The 15,371-nt window shown below is 40.4% G+C and overlaps 1 protein-coding gene across 1 annotated transcript in view; it reads left to right on the top strand.

The window, feature by feature from the left end:
- The window catches only part of CFH (complement factor H), a 164,734-nt gene that overhangs the window by 34,857 nt on the left and 114,506 nt on the right, over positions 1 to 15,371 (top strand). The window contains exons 9-14 of the mRNA XM_089518312.1: positions 152 to 334; positions 2,523 to 2,708; positions 4,774 to 4,950; positions 6,336 to 6,509; positions 9,431 to 9,613; positions 14,164 to 14,343. Coding sequence (XP_089374438.1) covers positions 152 to 334; positions 2,523 to 2,708; positions 4,774 to 4,950; positions 6,336 to 6,509; positions 9,431 to 9,613; positions 14,164 to 14,343 — 1,083 coding nt within the window. The remainder of the gene's footprint in view (positions 1 to 151; positions 335 to 2,522; positions 2,709 to 4,773; positions 4,951 to 6,335; positions 6,510 to 9,430; positions 9,614 to 14,163; positions 14,344 to 15,371) is intronic.

Raw genomic sequence — 15,371 nt, 5'->3', positions numbered from 1 at the left:
TAAAAAGAAAAAGGTATGATTTCCTGCATTTTTTAAACATTTGCCAAGAATACATGTATACAATAATGCCTGTCTGCCTGTTGTATAAATAAGTTTTGACTCCTTATACTATTCTATAAATGATACAACATAATTTTTCTCCTGCCTTTAGAAAAGTGTAATCCACAACAAATTCAACATGGTATATTAATCTATTCATGGAATGCTGTATTCATAGAGGGTGATGATATTTCAATTCATTGTGATAGGGGATACTATCCTGCAAATCAGCAAGCAACAGTCAAATGCACAAAAAATGGCTGGTTACCCACTCCAAGATGTATTGCTCCAGTAGGTAAGGTGGACTTAGTTTATTTTATCCAACAATATCTCGTCTGACATTACTCCTTTTGACCTCTTGCAGGTTATAGCTTTCTTGGTCTTCTTTACACAGCTGAAGGAGAGGTTAGTGATGCACTTACAGCTGAAAACCCATGGTAGTTCACCAAGAATGATGATAGAGGAGGAACGTATAAAAACCATCACAGACACTTTTACATAAAGCATATTCACACAGGAACACTATTGCTGACATGTAATGTGAGATAAATAGGTACATGTTTGTGTATGCAAACACATAGATAAATAAGTAGTTGAACTGATTAACCTAGTTGTAGCTATGGAGCCCTAGGGCTCTCATAAGAAAGGTCTGTGGTGGAAATTCCTTGTTGAAATAAAAATCCATAGAAACATGGAGTCGCTTTGGTTAAAGAAAAATAGGTTTTTAAAATAGAAGCTTTGAGTTTAGAAAAAATTAGAGCAAAGGAGTAAAAGAGCATCATGACCCATAAGGAGCTGGCACCAACAAAATTAGACATAATATACACAATTTAAGATAAGGATACATTGTTGATGTTCAGAAGCAAGGTTAGAAGGAAAGCTACTAAATTCCTAAAGGAGGGGGGGGGGGGTAAGGAGTGATGATGCAGTTTTAATGTATGCATGTATTTCTGTTCTGATTGTAAGAAATCTGTATGTTTAAATTGTAATTAGCCAATCAGGTGTATTGAAGAAGCTTCTTTGTCTTCAATAATATAAAAAGAGCCATTTTGTCTTGTTCGGGATCTCAGCTTTTTGGAATTTGAGTTCAATGTTTTCCTTTGTCGACAATTGGAAATAAACTTATGGATTTTCAATTTACTAGGTCCTCTTGTCAATCGTTGTTATGCCAGGCCTAGATCTTTAAATTTCCTGAAATTTCTGTTACAGGCCAATTTAATTTAAAATAATTTATTTCTGGTATAGTTTTCCAAATGCAGTGGACAGAGTTTCCGTGATCCATCTTGGGAAAATGCACTTGAGAACTAAACTTGAAGAAAGAAAGAGGGAAGGCACAAAGCATGGTAAATATGGCACAGTACAGACCGCCCCTTAGGGGCAGCCTGCAGCTGCTGCTTTGCAGCACAGATTGGGGCCAGGGCAGCCACACTGGCAGCCCAGAAGCCCCAATCCGGTGCTTTTCAGGCCTATGGAGAAGCGGCAAAATGACCCTTCTCTGTGGTCCCGAAAAGGGATGTCCTTGGGGCTTCATGCCCCAGGACACCCCGACAGATGCAGCCAGCCATGGGAGAAAAGGGCTGCTCATCCCCTTTCTCCCTGGCGTCATTCCTGCAGCCATTTGGTGGCTGCAGGAATAAGGCGCATGCCTGGAATGAGCTTTGTTTTGAAGTTCCTTCCCATGCTGTGCTCAGGCTGCCGTAAGCGGCATGGGGCAGCGCGGAGATGTCACACACATGCCGCACCATTTGGACTCAGTGCATGTGTGATGTAATCATGGTGGGCCCCATGTAGACAGGAGGCTGCCATGATTACACCCTCATCACGTGCTAGGGTTGTGGGGTATGTGAGTGGAGCGCACTGAGGCAACCCTAGCACATGACGAGGCCATCACGAACGGCCTGTCTGTTCCAGACCTAAGTATCACTTGAATCTCAAGACAGAAGTTGAGCCAGAGCCTATGTCCAGTGGTTGATAGCTGCTGACTTTGCTCTTCCTCACTCTTCCTCTCTCCTCCTCCTCAAAGACTGGGGAGAGGGGAGTGAAGAACTCTCAGGAGGTCACTGCAATTGCTAGGCTGAGAGAGGCTGACCTTTATCTGCCTCTCTCTTCTTCAAACATGGAAGAAGTATTAGAAAAAATAAAATGTCAGAAGAACAGCATTCCAACTTTTTCCAATCAGTGGCACTTTCTTTGTGCATATGTTCAGCCTATTAAAAAATAGGTTACACAGAAATTTTAGCCAACTTTCCTGGTAATGGATTCTCAGATACATTTTTTTAAAAATTAGAATTTTGGGTTCTCACCTACATTAATACATTCATAGGACAGTTTGGGGGGATCTGACTCAATAAGTCTGAATATTGTCATTGATATGTAAAAAAAAAAGTACATGGATACAAAATCCAGGTTTAAGTTTGTTTATATATATATATATTTGCACGCATGAACACACACACTTAATATTTTTTTTTCTTCACTTTTAGAAATTCCACGTGGATGTAAAAATGTCTCTCCGTCTAATGGCTTTTTCAATGAAAGAAGGCCTGAGTTTTCTCTTAAACAGTATGCACGCTATAGCTGTCGGAGTGGCTACACAACTCCTAGTGGAAGTCCGGAGGGAGAGACACAGTGTCTTGAAACAGGATGGAGCCCAGAGCCCAAGTGTATCAGTAAGTAGTTGTTTTAAATATATATATTTGCTGTCAAGTTACCTTCAACTTACTTGAAGTCTGTGAACCTGTGTATCTTAGCCATTATCCAGTATGCATGCAGGTACCTCCATCAGAACCTTGTAGCAATTGCGCACAGATGTCAGTAATTACAAGGAAAGCAGATTATTGTGTCTAGGATGAAATTGTTACTTGTTTTTGGGCTGGTGCAGAGCAGCACAATATGCTGGCTTCCCGGAGGCATGGGGGCGTGGCGTACGGACGATGCACACCCCATGCATCCCTGAAGCCAACATCATCCTGCCCACATGGGAGCAGCTTTTTGGTGCTCTGGCAGTGTGGTGTTTAGACACCGCACACCCAGGAGCATCAAAAAGCTGCAGCAGTGGTGGAAAAGGCGGGGGGTTTTCCCAGCACAAAAAGAAGCTACCTTCTTTTTGTGCCAGAAAAACAATGGATCAGGTCTGCAGTGTATGGTTCCTGCAGCCCCCATCTGGCAATCAAAGAGGAGGTGCTAAACCTCCCCTTTATGGCCAAATGTTTGGGCCTTAAGTAATATTTATAATCTGTAGAAAGACAAAGAGAAACCGATAATACCAAAAACATTATAAATCTATCTAAATAGTACAATTCACATCTTTTTCTCCCCAGTGTATCAGGTAACCTGCAAGGTTAACTAGAGCAGTGGTTAAATACTTCCTGCACAGGAATGCTTCTAGATAGGGCAATAGAAACTCTTTCATGAAGGCTTTCTGTCACGTCCACAGGTACTTTAAATTTCATGAATTGGGTTGAACTTCACTCAGTCTTATCAGTTGTGTTGGTATACCTGCATTTACTGAGCAGTGTTTTTGAAGGGCAGATTAGATATTTCTTGAAGAGAATTGGAGGAAATTATTAGAGTTGAAAAGGTGAAGTGCATCTTATTCTGTATAATGTATGTACTCTTGTAATCCCACCTTGATCCATAGGGAGAGGCGGGAAATAAAAATATATTATTATTATTATTATTATTATTATTATTATTATTATTATTATTATTCCGCTCTATTCTTATAGATTGTCCACAATAATTCCCCAGTGCATGATATTTGTGTCAGATAAGTTAAATTACACTTCCAGATTCATAGCTGAAAATGAAACAGGATCCTGTCTGGAATAGAGATTTGCAAAGAAGGAATTATGGAGATGAGAGAACAAAGCCACATTGCAAGACAAATATGTGGTTCGTGACCTGTCCTCTCCCCCACCCCCCATCCCCACAAAATATGAATTTCTGTCCTTCAAATGAAAGAGTTTCATGGTCATGTTGAAAATGTTGCAGCAGGAAACTCCAATGAGGAACATATCTAACATATTAATGAATGCAATTTAATAATTTACTTGATGCTCAATATTGTTTAAATGATAAGCATTTAAATCCATCTCTGTAGAGCAACCCTCATTGAAGAAGGAATGTATGAAGGGCAATACTATATTAGGCCCGAGACAGACGGCTGAAAGTGGCGTGCCACCACCGATACTAGGTTTCCTGAGTGCGCAGCATCCGCATGCTCCAGAACCCTAGCACATGATGATGGCAGCATCATGGCGGCGTCCTGTCTGCAAGGGCCCCGCCATGACGTAAGCGATGCGCACCATACAGATGTCACTGTGCGTCACTTACATCACGAGTGCTCTAATGTGCACTTGTGACATCTGTACAGTGTCATAAAAAGAACCTGGATTTTCCCTGTTCCTTTTACTGTGGAGGGACACTGCACGGTTTGGCTGCTGCGGCGTTCCTCTGGGGGAAAAACAGACATCTCCAGCCCACCCTTTCAGGGCAGTATGTACCGTGCCTTAGTAAGAACCCATTTCCTGGCACAGCTGAAAATCAAGCAACTATGCTCATGAAAACTACGATTTGGAAGTGGTATCTGTTAATTTGCTTGTGTGGCAGATGATGCTTACTTTTACTTACAGCCTGGAGGCCACTCTTTGTAGTGGCTTTTATAGCATATAAATTCGTACTATGGATAAAAACAGTTGATAATTAAAAATATGCATTTTTCTGTTTCCCCAGAAACATGCCAAAAGCCATTTGAAGAGAATGTTGTCTTTGAGACAACCAAATCAGTTTTCTTGTTCAAGGAAACACTTCACTATGAATGTAAAGAGGGTTTTCAAACCATGAAAGAGACCATAGATGACCGCATCCAATGCACAGAAAATGGATGGAATCCAAAGCCTCTATGTCTGTGTAAGTTAATACAATATTGTGTTTGTGAAGTCAAAGGCTTTCATGGCTGGCATCCATAGTTATTTGTGGGGTTTTGGAGCTATGAGGCTGTGATCTAGAAGAGTTTATTCCTGATGTTTGGTGAGCAGCTGTGGCTGGCATCTTCAGAGAATGGTGTCATGGAAGACAGTGAGGTATATATACTGTTAGCTGAGAAGAAGCAATTTGCATGTTAATCTGTGTATTGTACTATTGTTGAATGGCAAGGTCTCAGGGTATCTAATGATACATTATCTGCTGGGAACTCCCCTCACCCTGGATGATTTTTATTTGCATTTACTGGGTCTTGATTTTGGTGTTTTTCAGGGCTAGTAGTTTTGTTCATTAAGGGTCTCTTCTTTCCTGTTGAAGTTGTCTAGGTATTTGTGGATTTCAATGGCTTGCCCATGCATTCCGACGTGATAGTTGTTGGCATGGTCCAGAATTTCAGTGTTTTCAAAGAGCATTTTATGCCCAGGATGATTTATAACATGTTCTGCTACTGCTGATTTTTCTGGCTGACCCAGTCTACAGTGTCTCTCATGTTCCTTGATTTGTGTTTGAACACTGCATTTGGTGGTCCCTATGTAGACTTGACTGCAGCTGCACACAGCTTCAAAGCACCTAGACTGGGCTCTACATGCTATTGGTTTTTCTGGCTCAGACATCAGAAGGGCTGCCAGATGCAGAAAAAACTATAGGTGTGAAGACAAACAACCACCCAAATGGAAGGTATTTTTGCCATACATCAAAGGAATCACTGGCAGAATAGGGAAACTGGTGAGGAAACACAACTTCCAAATGTTTTACAAACTGTCCAAGTCAATCCAGCAAATCCTGCACTCAACAAAAAACAGGAAAGACCCTCTCACGGCTGCAAGAGTTTACCTCATACTGTGCAGATGCAGACAAGTCTACAGGGTGAAAAATGTTTAAATTATCCATTATCTCCTGGGGAAAAATAATTTAAACAAGCACATCCCTACTATCTGCATCTGGCATTAACACAAGAGAAACTTTGGTTTGCCATGGGCCACCAGCCGTTTCCATTCTGTGTTCTATATTTTAGGCTGTCTGTGGTATGCTGGATATTTACAAAGTATGCAGTCTTGCACCAACAGGGTATTATCCTAATAAGTGGATTAGGCAAGTCTACCACATAAAAATTATGAATGCTGAGGAAACATGATCATAATATGTCATTTTTTATCAATTGAAAATGTTATTAACATCTAAAGACATACATTAACATACATTAACATACGTTACATAGATCACATATAAATAGCTACAAAGATGTGATTCTAAGCCTCCCCCCCCCCCCCCCAAAGCACTTCACTAAATATTTTGTTCAATGTTTTCTTTAGCCATAGAATGTGATGTCCCTCTTCTGGAGCATGGAAATATTCATCCAAGGATAGAGAAATATGTGAACAGAGACGTGGTGAAATTTTCCTGTAACAAAGGATACACAAGGGTTGGGCCTGATGCTGCTCAGTGTTATCACTTTGGATGGTCTCCACAGCTTCCAGTTTGCAAAGGTACATGTTTTGCAAATAAGATGTAGTTAGCAATGTACTTGAGAAAAGATGTCCTAGGAGAAGGGAATCTCAGTGTCTTTCAAGGTCTAGGCCTTCTTCCTCCAAAAGAGTTGGTGAAACCGAATATACTTAAACTATATAAATAACTCTGATCCTCATGATCGAGTCTTCAGAATTTCCTTGGTTACTATTTTCAGTCATCTTGACGATTCCAGATTTTACTAGACTGCTCTGAAAGATTATTGGACAAATGCCTCTGCTGACTATGATGTCAGCTTATCCACTAACACTTTGTATCCACACTTTGTTGACTTGGTTCTATGGATGGCAAAAATATTTGAATATATTCAAAAAAATTGTCTAAAACCCCCCTTGTTTTTCAAGTGACTATGATGACACAAATCCTGGACTGAAGAGATTCTTCTCAGCTTTTGCACAGAAAACAGCATTTACTGTACATGAAACAGTATTTTCTGCGTGGAAAATAAGATTTCAGTGCAGAAGTATTTATTACTGCTCAGAAATATTTTATTTCTTCTGCACAGAGTAAAAGATGACATTGGAGATATATACCGCTTATGATTCACACATGGATGATTTCTATAAGAAATAGTACTTTCTGTGCAAAAAAGCAGTTTTTCTGCAGGAATTAATATTTATGCATAGAAATATTATTTTAGATGCTGTTTTGTTGTGTGCAACACAATCATGTGTGAATTTGTCACAGAAAAAACAATTTCTTATAAAAGACAACATTTTCTGCACAGAAATTAATATTTCTACATTGAAATATTATTTTCAGAAAATGTGTTTTCTGTGCAAAACAACCAAGTGCAAATTTTGCACAGAATAAATCTGTATCTACACTGGAGAGATCACCAGCTTTGGCACAGCTTTCACTCTTTCCTGGCTCTAGGCTATGGAATTCTGGGAGCTGGGCCAACAACAAATTTCAACTCCCAGAATGCCATAGCCTTGAGTCAGGATGCTTAAAAGCAGTGCCAAACCGGGTGATTTCTCCAGTGTAGATGCAGCTTCAGTCTCTCTCTCTATCTCTGGTGTGCACGCATCTGCGTGCTCCCCTGCCTGCCCCTCCTGGGAGTGGGAGTTTGTTGTGGGACTGGGCGCACACACACACACACACACACTAAGACCTTTGGATCTGAATTGGATCTCTTCTTATTTTTCCTCCTCCTCTTCTTCTTCCTCCCCTCTTGCTCCTCCTTCCTCCCCTCTTCCTCCTCCTCCTCTTCTTCCTCTCCTCTTCCTCCTCCTCTCTTCCTCCTCCTCTTCTTCCTCCTCCCCTCTTCTTCCTCCTCTTCTTCTTTCTCCTCCTCCTCTTCTTCCTCCTGTCTTCTGTCCCCTCCTCCTCTTCTTCCTCCCTTCTTCTTCCTCTTCCTCTTCTTCCTCCCCTCTACCTCCTCTTCTTTTTTATCTTATTTTTCCTATTCTCCTCCTCCTTTCTCCTCCCCCCTTCCTCCTCTTCCTCTTCTGTTCTTGTTGTTGTTGTTATTGTGTGCCTTCAACTCCTTTCTGACTTATGGCAACCATGCAGAGTTCCATTGGCATAGTTTCTTTGGGGGGGGGGGGGTTGCCTTTACTTTCTCCTGAGAGGCTGAGACAATGTGTCTTGCCCAAGGTCTCCCAGTGGGTTTGCATGGCCAGTCTGTCTCCTCAAATCCTCTAGCCACCAAGCCAGCCCCCTCTTCTTCCCCTCTTCTTCTTCTTCTTCCTCCTCATCTTCTTCCCCTCTTCCAGTCACAATGACGCCTAGCCAACCAAGCACCCAGGTGCTTCAGAGATCCATTGACTGCTAAAAAAAACACCAGGTTTGAAAGACACAAATGGGAACGGGGAACAAAAATAGCCCACGTCAAAATACATCGAAGCAACTGATGTCACGGTGACGTCTAATCGCCTAAGCGCTTGATTGGCAGCTTAAAAAAGAGAAAAACAATTCAAGACAGACAAAGGGAAGGGGGAACAAAAAAGTCTGCGTCAAAATTCAGTGGAGAAATATCAGTGGGAACGAGAACATGGGTCAAGAAAAACCAAGTCTGTTTGCTCTCTTTTGTAATGGGAATGATGGACGTAATTCGAATACAACTCGAGAACTCGATCCAAACCAGACTCGCAGCAAGATTTGTCACTTTATAACCTAGTGGGAATGGGGCCTATGTATAAGAGCTTGTTAGTATCCCACTTAGGAAATTTTTCCTTAGATTTCTGCCCAGACAGAAGAATTAAGTTATCTTGAGCCTAACTGATTGTTTAACTGTTTTCCCAAGAATTTAAGTACACATCAAGGGAATATTCCATTTGGGACTCATTCACTCTTATTTGCCAGTTGCTTAGTAATAATTGTCCCCTGGCTTCTTCCACAGTACTGTTGTAATGTCAGAAATTAACAACTAATTGGAGGGTATTAGTTATTTTTGTCTTTTCTGTCCAAGTGTCACCATCTAAACTGAGTAGATGTCAGTGCATCCCAGAGGTACAGTGCTTGAGATCATTATATGGCCCATGGTCTTTAATAATGACCCACTGTAACTAAGGGCTGAAACAAATAAAGCTGTCTTTCAGGTGGCTTGGGGGCATGGCATTTAGATGCCCCATGTCCCCAAGATGTCTTGAAGCCACCCAGCTGTTTATATGTGGGCAGCTTCAAGATGCTCCAGCCATGCAGCATTTATACACCACATACAGGCAGAGTGGCTTGCAGCCAGCTTTAAACCACTGTGAACTGAGAAAAGTCAGCTTTTTGCTGGCTGAAAAAGGAGCGAGTCTTGTTGCTCTTTTTTCAACCGGCTTCAAGATGAATCAGGGCCATGGTGTGTGCTTGCCACAACTCCAGTCTGGCTTCCTGCCCCACTCCACCAATTTGAGAAAATAGGTTCAAATTACTTCTCGCTTCTTTACAGAAAAAGTCAACAGTTGTCAGCAACCATTTAACATTTCAAATGGCATTGTTACTGGTGATCTTATCAGAGAATATCAACATGGTGAGAAAGTGGCTTATGAATGTGATATTGGATTTGCAATGACTGGATCAAATACAGTAGAATGTGTTGATGGAGAATGGACGTCTTTGCCATCATGCACAGGTAAACCATTCTGTATAAAAAATGTTCACCTCTGTATTTGTAAATCGCTAAACATCCCCAGCTCCCTGAGTCGTTCCTCATAGGGCAAGGTTTCCAGACCTTTCACCATTTTAGTCGCCCTCCTTTGGACACGCTCCAGTTTCTCAATGTCCTTTTTGAATTGTGGTGCCCAGAACTGGACACAATATTCCAGGTGGGGCCTGACCAGAGCAGAATACAATGGCACAATTACTTCTCTTGATCTAGGTCTCATAGGTCTCTTCTCGTAATTGTCTTTAAATAGATTTATATCTTTTGTGGAGATATTTATTCCTAGATATTTAACCTTCTTTTGAATCTGAAAATGAGTTTTGTCTTTCAGTTCAACTTTTTCTCTTTCCAAGATATTCATAGGGAGCATTGTTGTTTTTAATTTATTCATCCAAAAACCTGATACTTCTCCGTATTCTTTCAATGTTTTTAACAATTAGAATCATAGAATCATAGAATCATAGAGTTGGAAGAGACCGCAAGGGCTATCCAGTCCAACTCCCTGCCATGCAGGAAACCCAAATCAAAGCATCCCCAACAGGTGGCCATCCAGCCTCTGTTTAAAGACCTCTAAGGAAGGAGACTCCACTACACTTCGAGGGAGTTTGTTCCACTGTCGAACAGCCCTTACTGTCAGGAAATTCCTCCTAATATTGAGGTGGAATCTCTTTTCCTGCAGCTTGCATCCATTGCTCCGGGTCCTAGTCTCTGGAGCAGCAGAAAACAAGCTTGCTCCCTCCTCAATATGACATCCCTTCAAGTATTTAAATAGGGCTATCATATCACCTCTTAACCTGCTCTTCTCCAGGCTAAACATCCCCAGCTCCCTGAGTCGTTCCTCATAGGGCAAGGTTTCCAGACCTTTCACCATTTTAGTCGCCCTCCTTTGGACACGCTCCAGTTTCTCAATGTCCTTTTTGAATTGTGGTGCCCAGAACTGGACACAATATTCCAGGTGGGGCCTGACCAGAGCAGAATACAATGGCACAATTACTTCTCTTGATCTAGACACTATACTTTTATTGATGCAGCCTAAAATTGCATTGGCCTTTTTAGCTGCCGCATCGCACTGTTGACTCATGTTCAACTTATCATCTACTTGGACTCCTAGATCCCTAGGATTCTTCAATACGCTCATTGGGGGTTTTGATAGAAAACATCAAATCATTGGCGTATGCTCGTAGTTTATACTCCTTATACTCTTTTTGACTTTTACACCTTCAGTTTTTTGGTTTCCCCTGATGTTGTTGTTCAATACCTCCATTGTGGTAATAAAAAGTAAGGGTGAAAGAGGGCATCCTTGCCTAACGCCTTTCTGTATTTTAAAATTCTGTTTTTCCCCCATTTATTATTAATGTAGTCTCTTGCTTCTCATATATCTTCTCTATCCAATTTTCAAAATTTGTTCCAATCTCCATTTTCTTCAAAACTCTCTTCATAAATTCCCAATTAATATTATCAAAAGCTTTCTCCACATCGATAAATAATAAAGCCAGTTTTTATCCATGGTCTTCTCATGTAATTCAATTAGATTTAATAGATTTCTAATATTATGTTTAATTAATCTGGCTGGGAGAAAGCCTGATTGATCTTCATGTATCCAATTTGATAATATTTTTTAAAATCTCTGAGCCAAAATACCTACAAATATTTTATAATCAAAATTAAGTAAGGAGATTGGACAATAATTTTTAGGGTATAGTAAGTCTTTATTTCCTTTAGGGATAATAGTGATATTGGCATTTGTGCATCTTCACTTTGGAAATGTCTAATATAGGAAGCTGTTAATTTTTCTCAGAGTATTGCTAATGAGATACTGAAATTGTGTTTTGTTTTTGCAAATGACTGGATTCAAATTCTTAAAAGTACCTTGGTATAGTTTGAGAACGATACAGTGAAAACAAGCTGGGATCAGTTTTCCTTACATGTTCCACTCTAACCAAAATGGTCTGTTGAAAAAAAAACTCTGTGTAGATCACGAAACACACAGACACACACACAGTGGTGTGATACTAATCCTCACAGCCAGCTCCCTGCAATTCATGCAGTTGCTTTGATCCATACCTATCAGATTTTGGAAACATTGCCTTTTTTGGATTACAGCTTCCATAGGTGGGGGGAGGGATTATGGGAGCTGTAGTCCAAAACTTTTCCAAGTTCTAACTCTCTCTGTCTCTCAAGTTCCCTTTCTCCTCCTCCCCAGTTCATACTGTAATGCACTGAATTCAATGGAGGATACAGAGGCAAGGCATGTTAGTGTCCTATTCAATATGCAGCTTTTCCTTTTGTAAACCAAATGTGACTCATTTTGAGCAGTTTATGGACCACTGTGTTACTTCGTTATTACATTGCCCCCCATATGTTTAAGATCTCCTAAACCAATCAAAGTGATAACTTACTCCACTCATTCAGCAGCAACTTTGGTTCCTTTTCCTAGAAGTCTAGAAATCCTCCTCTTCAGAGGATTTTTATGGTGGCTACTTGGAATAATCCTTATAAATTACACAAGCATGCTTCCTCTAAATCAGTTTTAGGTAGACATGCATTGCAGCACATAATACTTTAGATGCTTTTTTTGGTTACTGCCTCACCCTGCTGCTGTTCATAGAATCATACAGTTGGAAGAGACCTCAAGGACCATCCAGTGCAACCCTCTGCTATGCACAAACACACAATCAAAGCACCCCTGACAGATGGCCATCCAGCCTCTGTTTGAAAACTTCCCAAAACGGAGACTCCACCACACTCTGAATGTTGAGATGGAATCTCTTTTCCTGCAGTTTGCATCCATTTCTCTTAGTTTCTGGAGCAGCAGAAAACAAGCTTTCCCCATCCTCAACATATCCCATCAATTTAACATTTAAACAGGGCTATCATATCACCTATTAACCTTCTCTTCTTCAGGCTAAACATATCCAGATCCCTAAGTAGCTCCTCATACGGCCTGGTTTCCAGACTACCATTTTGGTCACCCTCTTCTGGACACACTGCAGCTTGTCAACATCTTTTTGAATTGTGGTGCCCAGAATTGGACACAGTATTCCATATGAGGCCTGACCAAAGCAGAATACAATGATACTATAACTTTCGTTAATCTAGGTACAATACTTCTATAGATGCAACATAGAATTACATTGGCTTTTTAGCTGGCGCATCACACTGTTGACTCATGTTCAACTTGTGATCTACTAGAACTCCTAGATCCATTTCATACAGTCTCATTAAGCCAAGTGTCCCCCATTGTATATCTATGCATTTCATTTTTTTTGCCCCAAGTGCAGTACCTCACATTTCTCAGTGATGAAACTCAATTTGTTAGTTTTGGCCCAGCTTTCTAAAACTTTGAATTTTGACACTGTCCTCTGGGATATTATCTATTCCTCCCAATTTGGGGTCCTTTGCAAATTTGATAAGCCCTCTATTCCTTCACCCAAGTCATTGATAAAAATGTTGAATAGCTCTGGGCCCAGGACAGAACCCTGTGGTACCCTACTGGCCACATGTCTCCAGGATGAAGAGGAGTCATTGCTGAGCACCCTTTGGGTTTGGGCAGTAGGCCAATTACAAATCCACCAAATAGTTACATTGTCTAGTCCACATTTTACTATCTTGTTTGCAAGAATATCCTGTGTTAATCCTTTGATGCTATTAAAGCTGTATTGCTTCATGCTAGCCAGAATAGGAGATATATAGAAGCAGGCTTTATTGGCTATTTTAGACTGGTAGGTGTTATTTAAATAATCCCCTCCTAAACTAATGTTGGGCAGCAAGGGGAAAATTAGCTTTCCAAGCTCCAGAATGGCATCACTTATGGGATCTAGTCTAAATACAGCATCTCCAAATTTGGCTCTTCTACCCAGCCAAGTCTCAGACTCATTTTCTCTGAGCAAGTAGAGGGGGGATCCTGTTGTTTCCTGATGTTAGCTTGGCAGACCCCACCCTTGCCAGGTTTTTTTCAATGTAAACAGCAAATGGTGCATTAAGCATTCACCATGAAGGCATATTCTTGTTACCAGAGAAGGCATTATCCAAGCCCAACCTTCTCTTTTGGTTGTCATGGAATTTGCTTTTTATTAGCTTGGCTATGTAAACAACTGAGAGAGAATCCATCACTGCCCTGTTCCTGGAATAGCCCATTTTAGCACCTGCCATTGGGGTAAACACTGCTGGTACAAATGTAGAATCCTGTACCGGTGCCCCATTTCTACATTCTAGTAGAGTTGCTCTCTGCTGGTAATGCTGGTTAGAGGGAAATATACCTGTTCCGTTCTAATTCTTCCTGAATATCTGTCCAGATGCTGTGCTGACCATTTGTTAAATTTATATCTAATTGTCTGTCAGCATTTTCAGAGTATTAAAAACAACAACACAGTAGCAGTAACTCAGTGTATCTTTTGTTTTCTCAACAACATAGAAAAGGATGGGGAAAGTAGAGTTGCTACAGCAATTAAAAATATAGGATAGGTGGGTTTGAAAGGAAATGAGGAACTTTTATTTTCATTCACATTTTTTTCCAACAGAGGAAGTGAAAACCTGTGGACGACCTCCCGCTATTTTACATGGATATCCTGTCGGTGTTGATTCAAACAAATATGGGCATAATGATACTGTGAACTATAACTGCAGAGAAAATTTTTTCATTGTTGGTACCAATCCAGCCAGATGTTTTCATGGAGAGTGGCAGTTACCAGAATGCACTGGTAAGCTACAGCATTTCAAATGAACTATTTAAAATTTAAGGAGCCACTTCTTAGATTTGTAAACATATGCAGAAACAAATAACACAACTTTAGACCTAAAGATTAACTTCTTGCATTTTTAAAAATACACAGAAATATATAATACAAGCTTAGATCTTAAAGACTAACAAGTTTCATATGGCATAATTTTTATGCACTTATGAAAGCTTATATCAAATAAAGTTGGATCAGATGAAATGGACAACAGACTGTGGAAACATATGCCAAACTACCATAACAGTCTGTGATATTTTAACTGCAACAAACTATGGTCCAGACTAGACTGCCAGTTTGCAGCAGCCTGAAGCCAATTCTAGGGTTCCGGAGCACGCAGCATCCACACGCTCCGTAACCCTAGAATGTATGTGCTGTGCCATCTTTACATCCATATGGACTGCATGTGCATGATGCACGCACAGCGCAGTGTCTGGACCTTCAGGGTCCGCACTTACATCATAGAAAATCTTGTTTCCTGAAAAGAAAATCCTGTTTTCTGCATTAAAAAGTAATTTGCACAGAGTAAATCCCAAATTACAACAGTTTTCTGTGTAGGAAACAGCATTCTTTGTGCAATATATATATATATATATATATTTCTGATTTTCTATGTAAAAATGTTGATTCCTGAACAGAAAATGATGTTTTCCATACAAAACCCAGTGATGAGCTTTGTGTAGAATATAACCTAAACAATGAACAGCCTTGGAAAATTGCACCTTTTCTGAAGCCTTTCTTGCAGTGAGAAGAAAAATATAAAATTATTCTCTACTTACTTTAAGAATGAAAATGATGAAAAAATAGGCCATGTGAGATCCATCCCTTTCTTCTCTCCCAACATGATCAGGTTTCTAATATTGTGCCAGCCAGCTATTCAAGAGCTTGGTTGTGTTGGAAAGGAGGGCGCATGGGAATGACGTTCTGCATGCACTCATTCCCATCATGACATGACTCCTGACATTCCCATTATCTAAGGAAAAATGTGTGCATTC

This window comes from Sceloporus occidentalis, unplaced genomic scaffold (genome assembly GCF_023333645.1).
Source record: "Sceloporus occidentalis isolate IW3139 unplaced genomic scaffold, rSceOcc1.0.p SCAF_3, whole genome shotgun sequence".
In the NCBI taxonomy this organism is placed as follows: domain Eukaryota; kingdom Metazoa; phylum Chordata; class Lepidosauria; order Squamata; family Phrynosomatidae; genus Sceloporus; species Sceloporus occidentalis.
The sequence above is the reverse complement of the archived record's forward strand: the minus strand, read 5'-3'. Positions and strand labels throughout refer to the sequence as shown.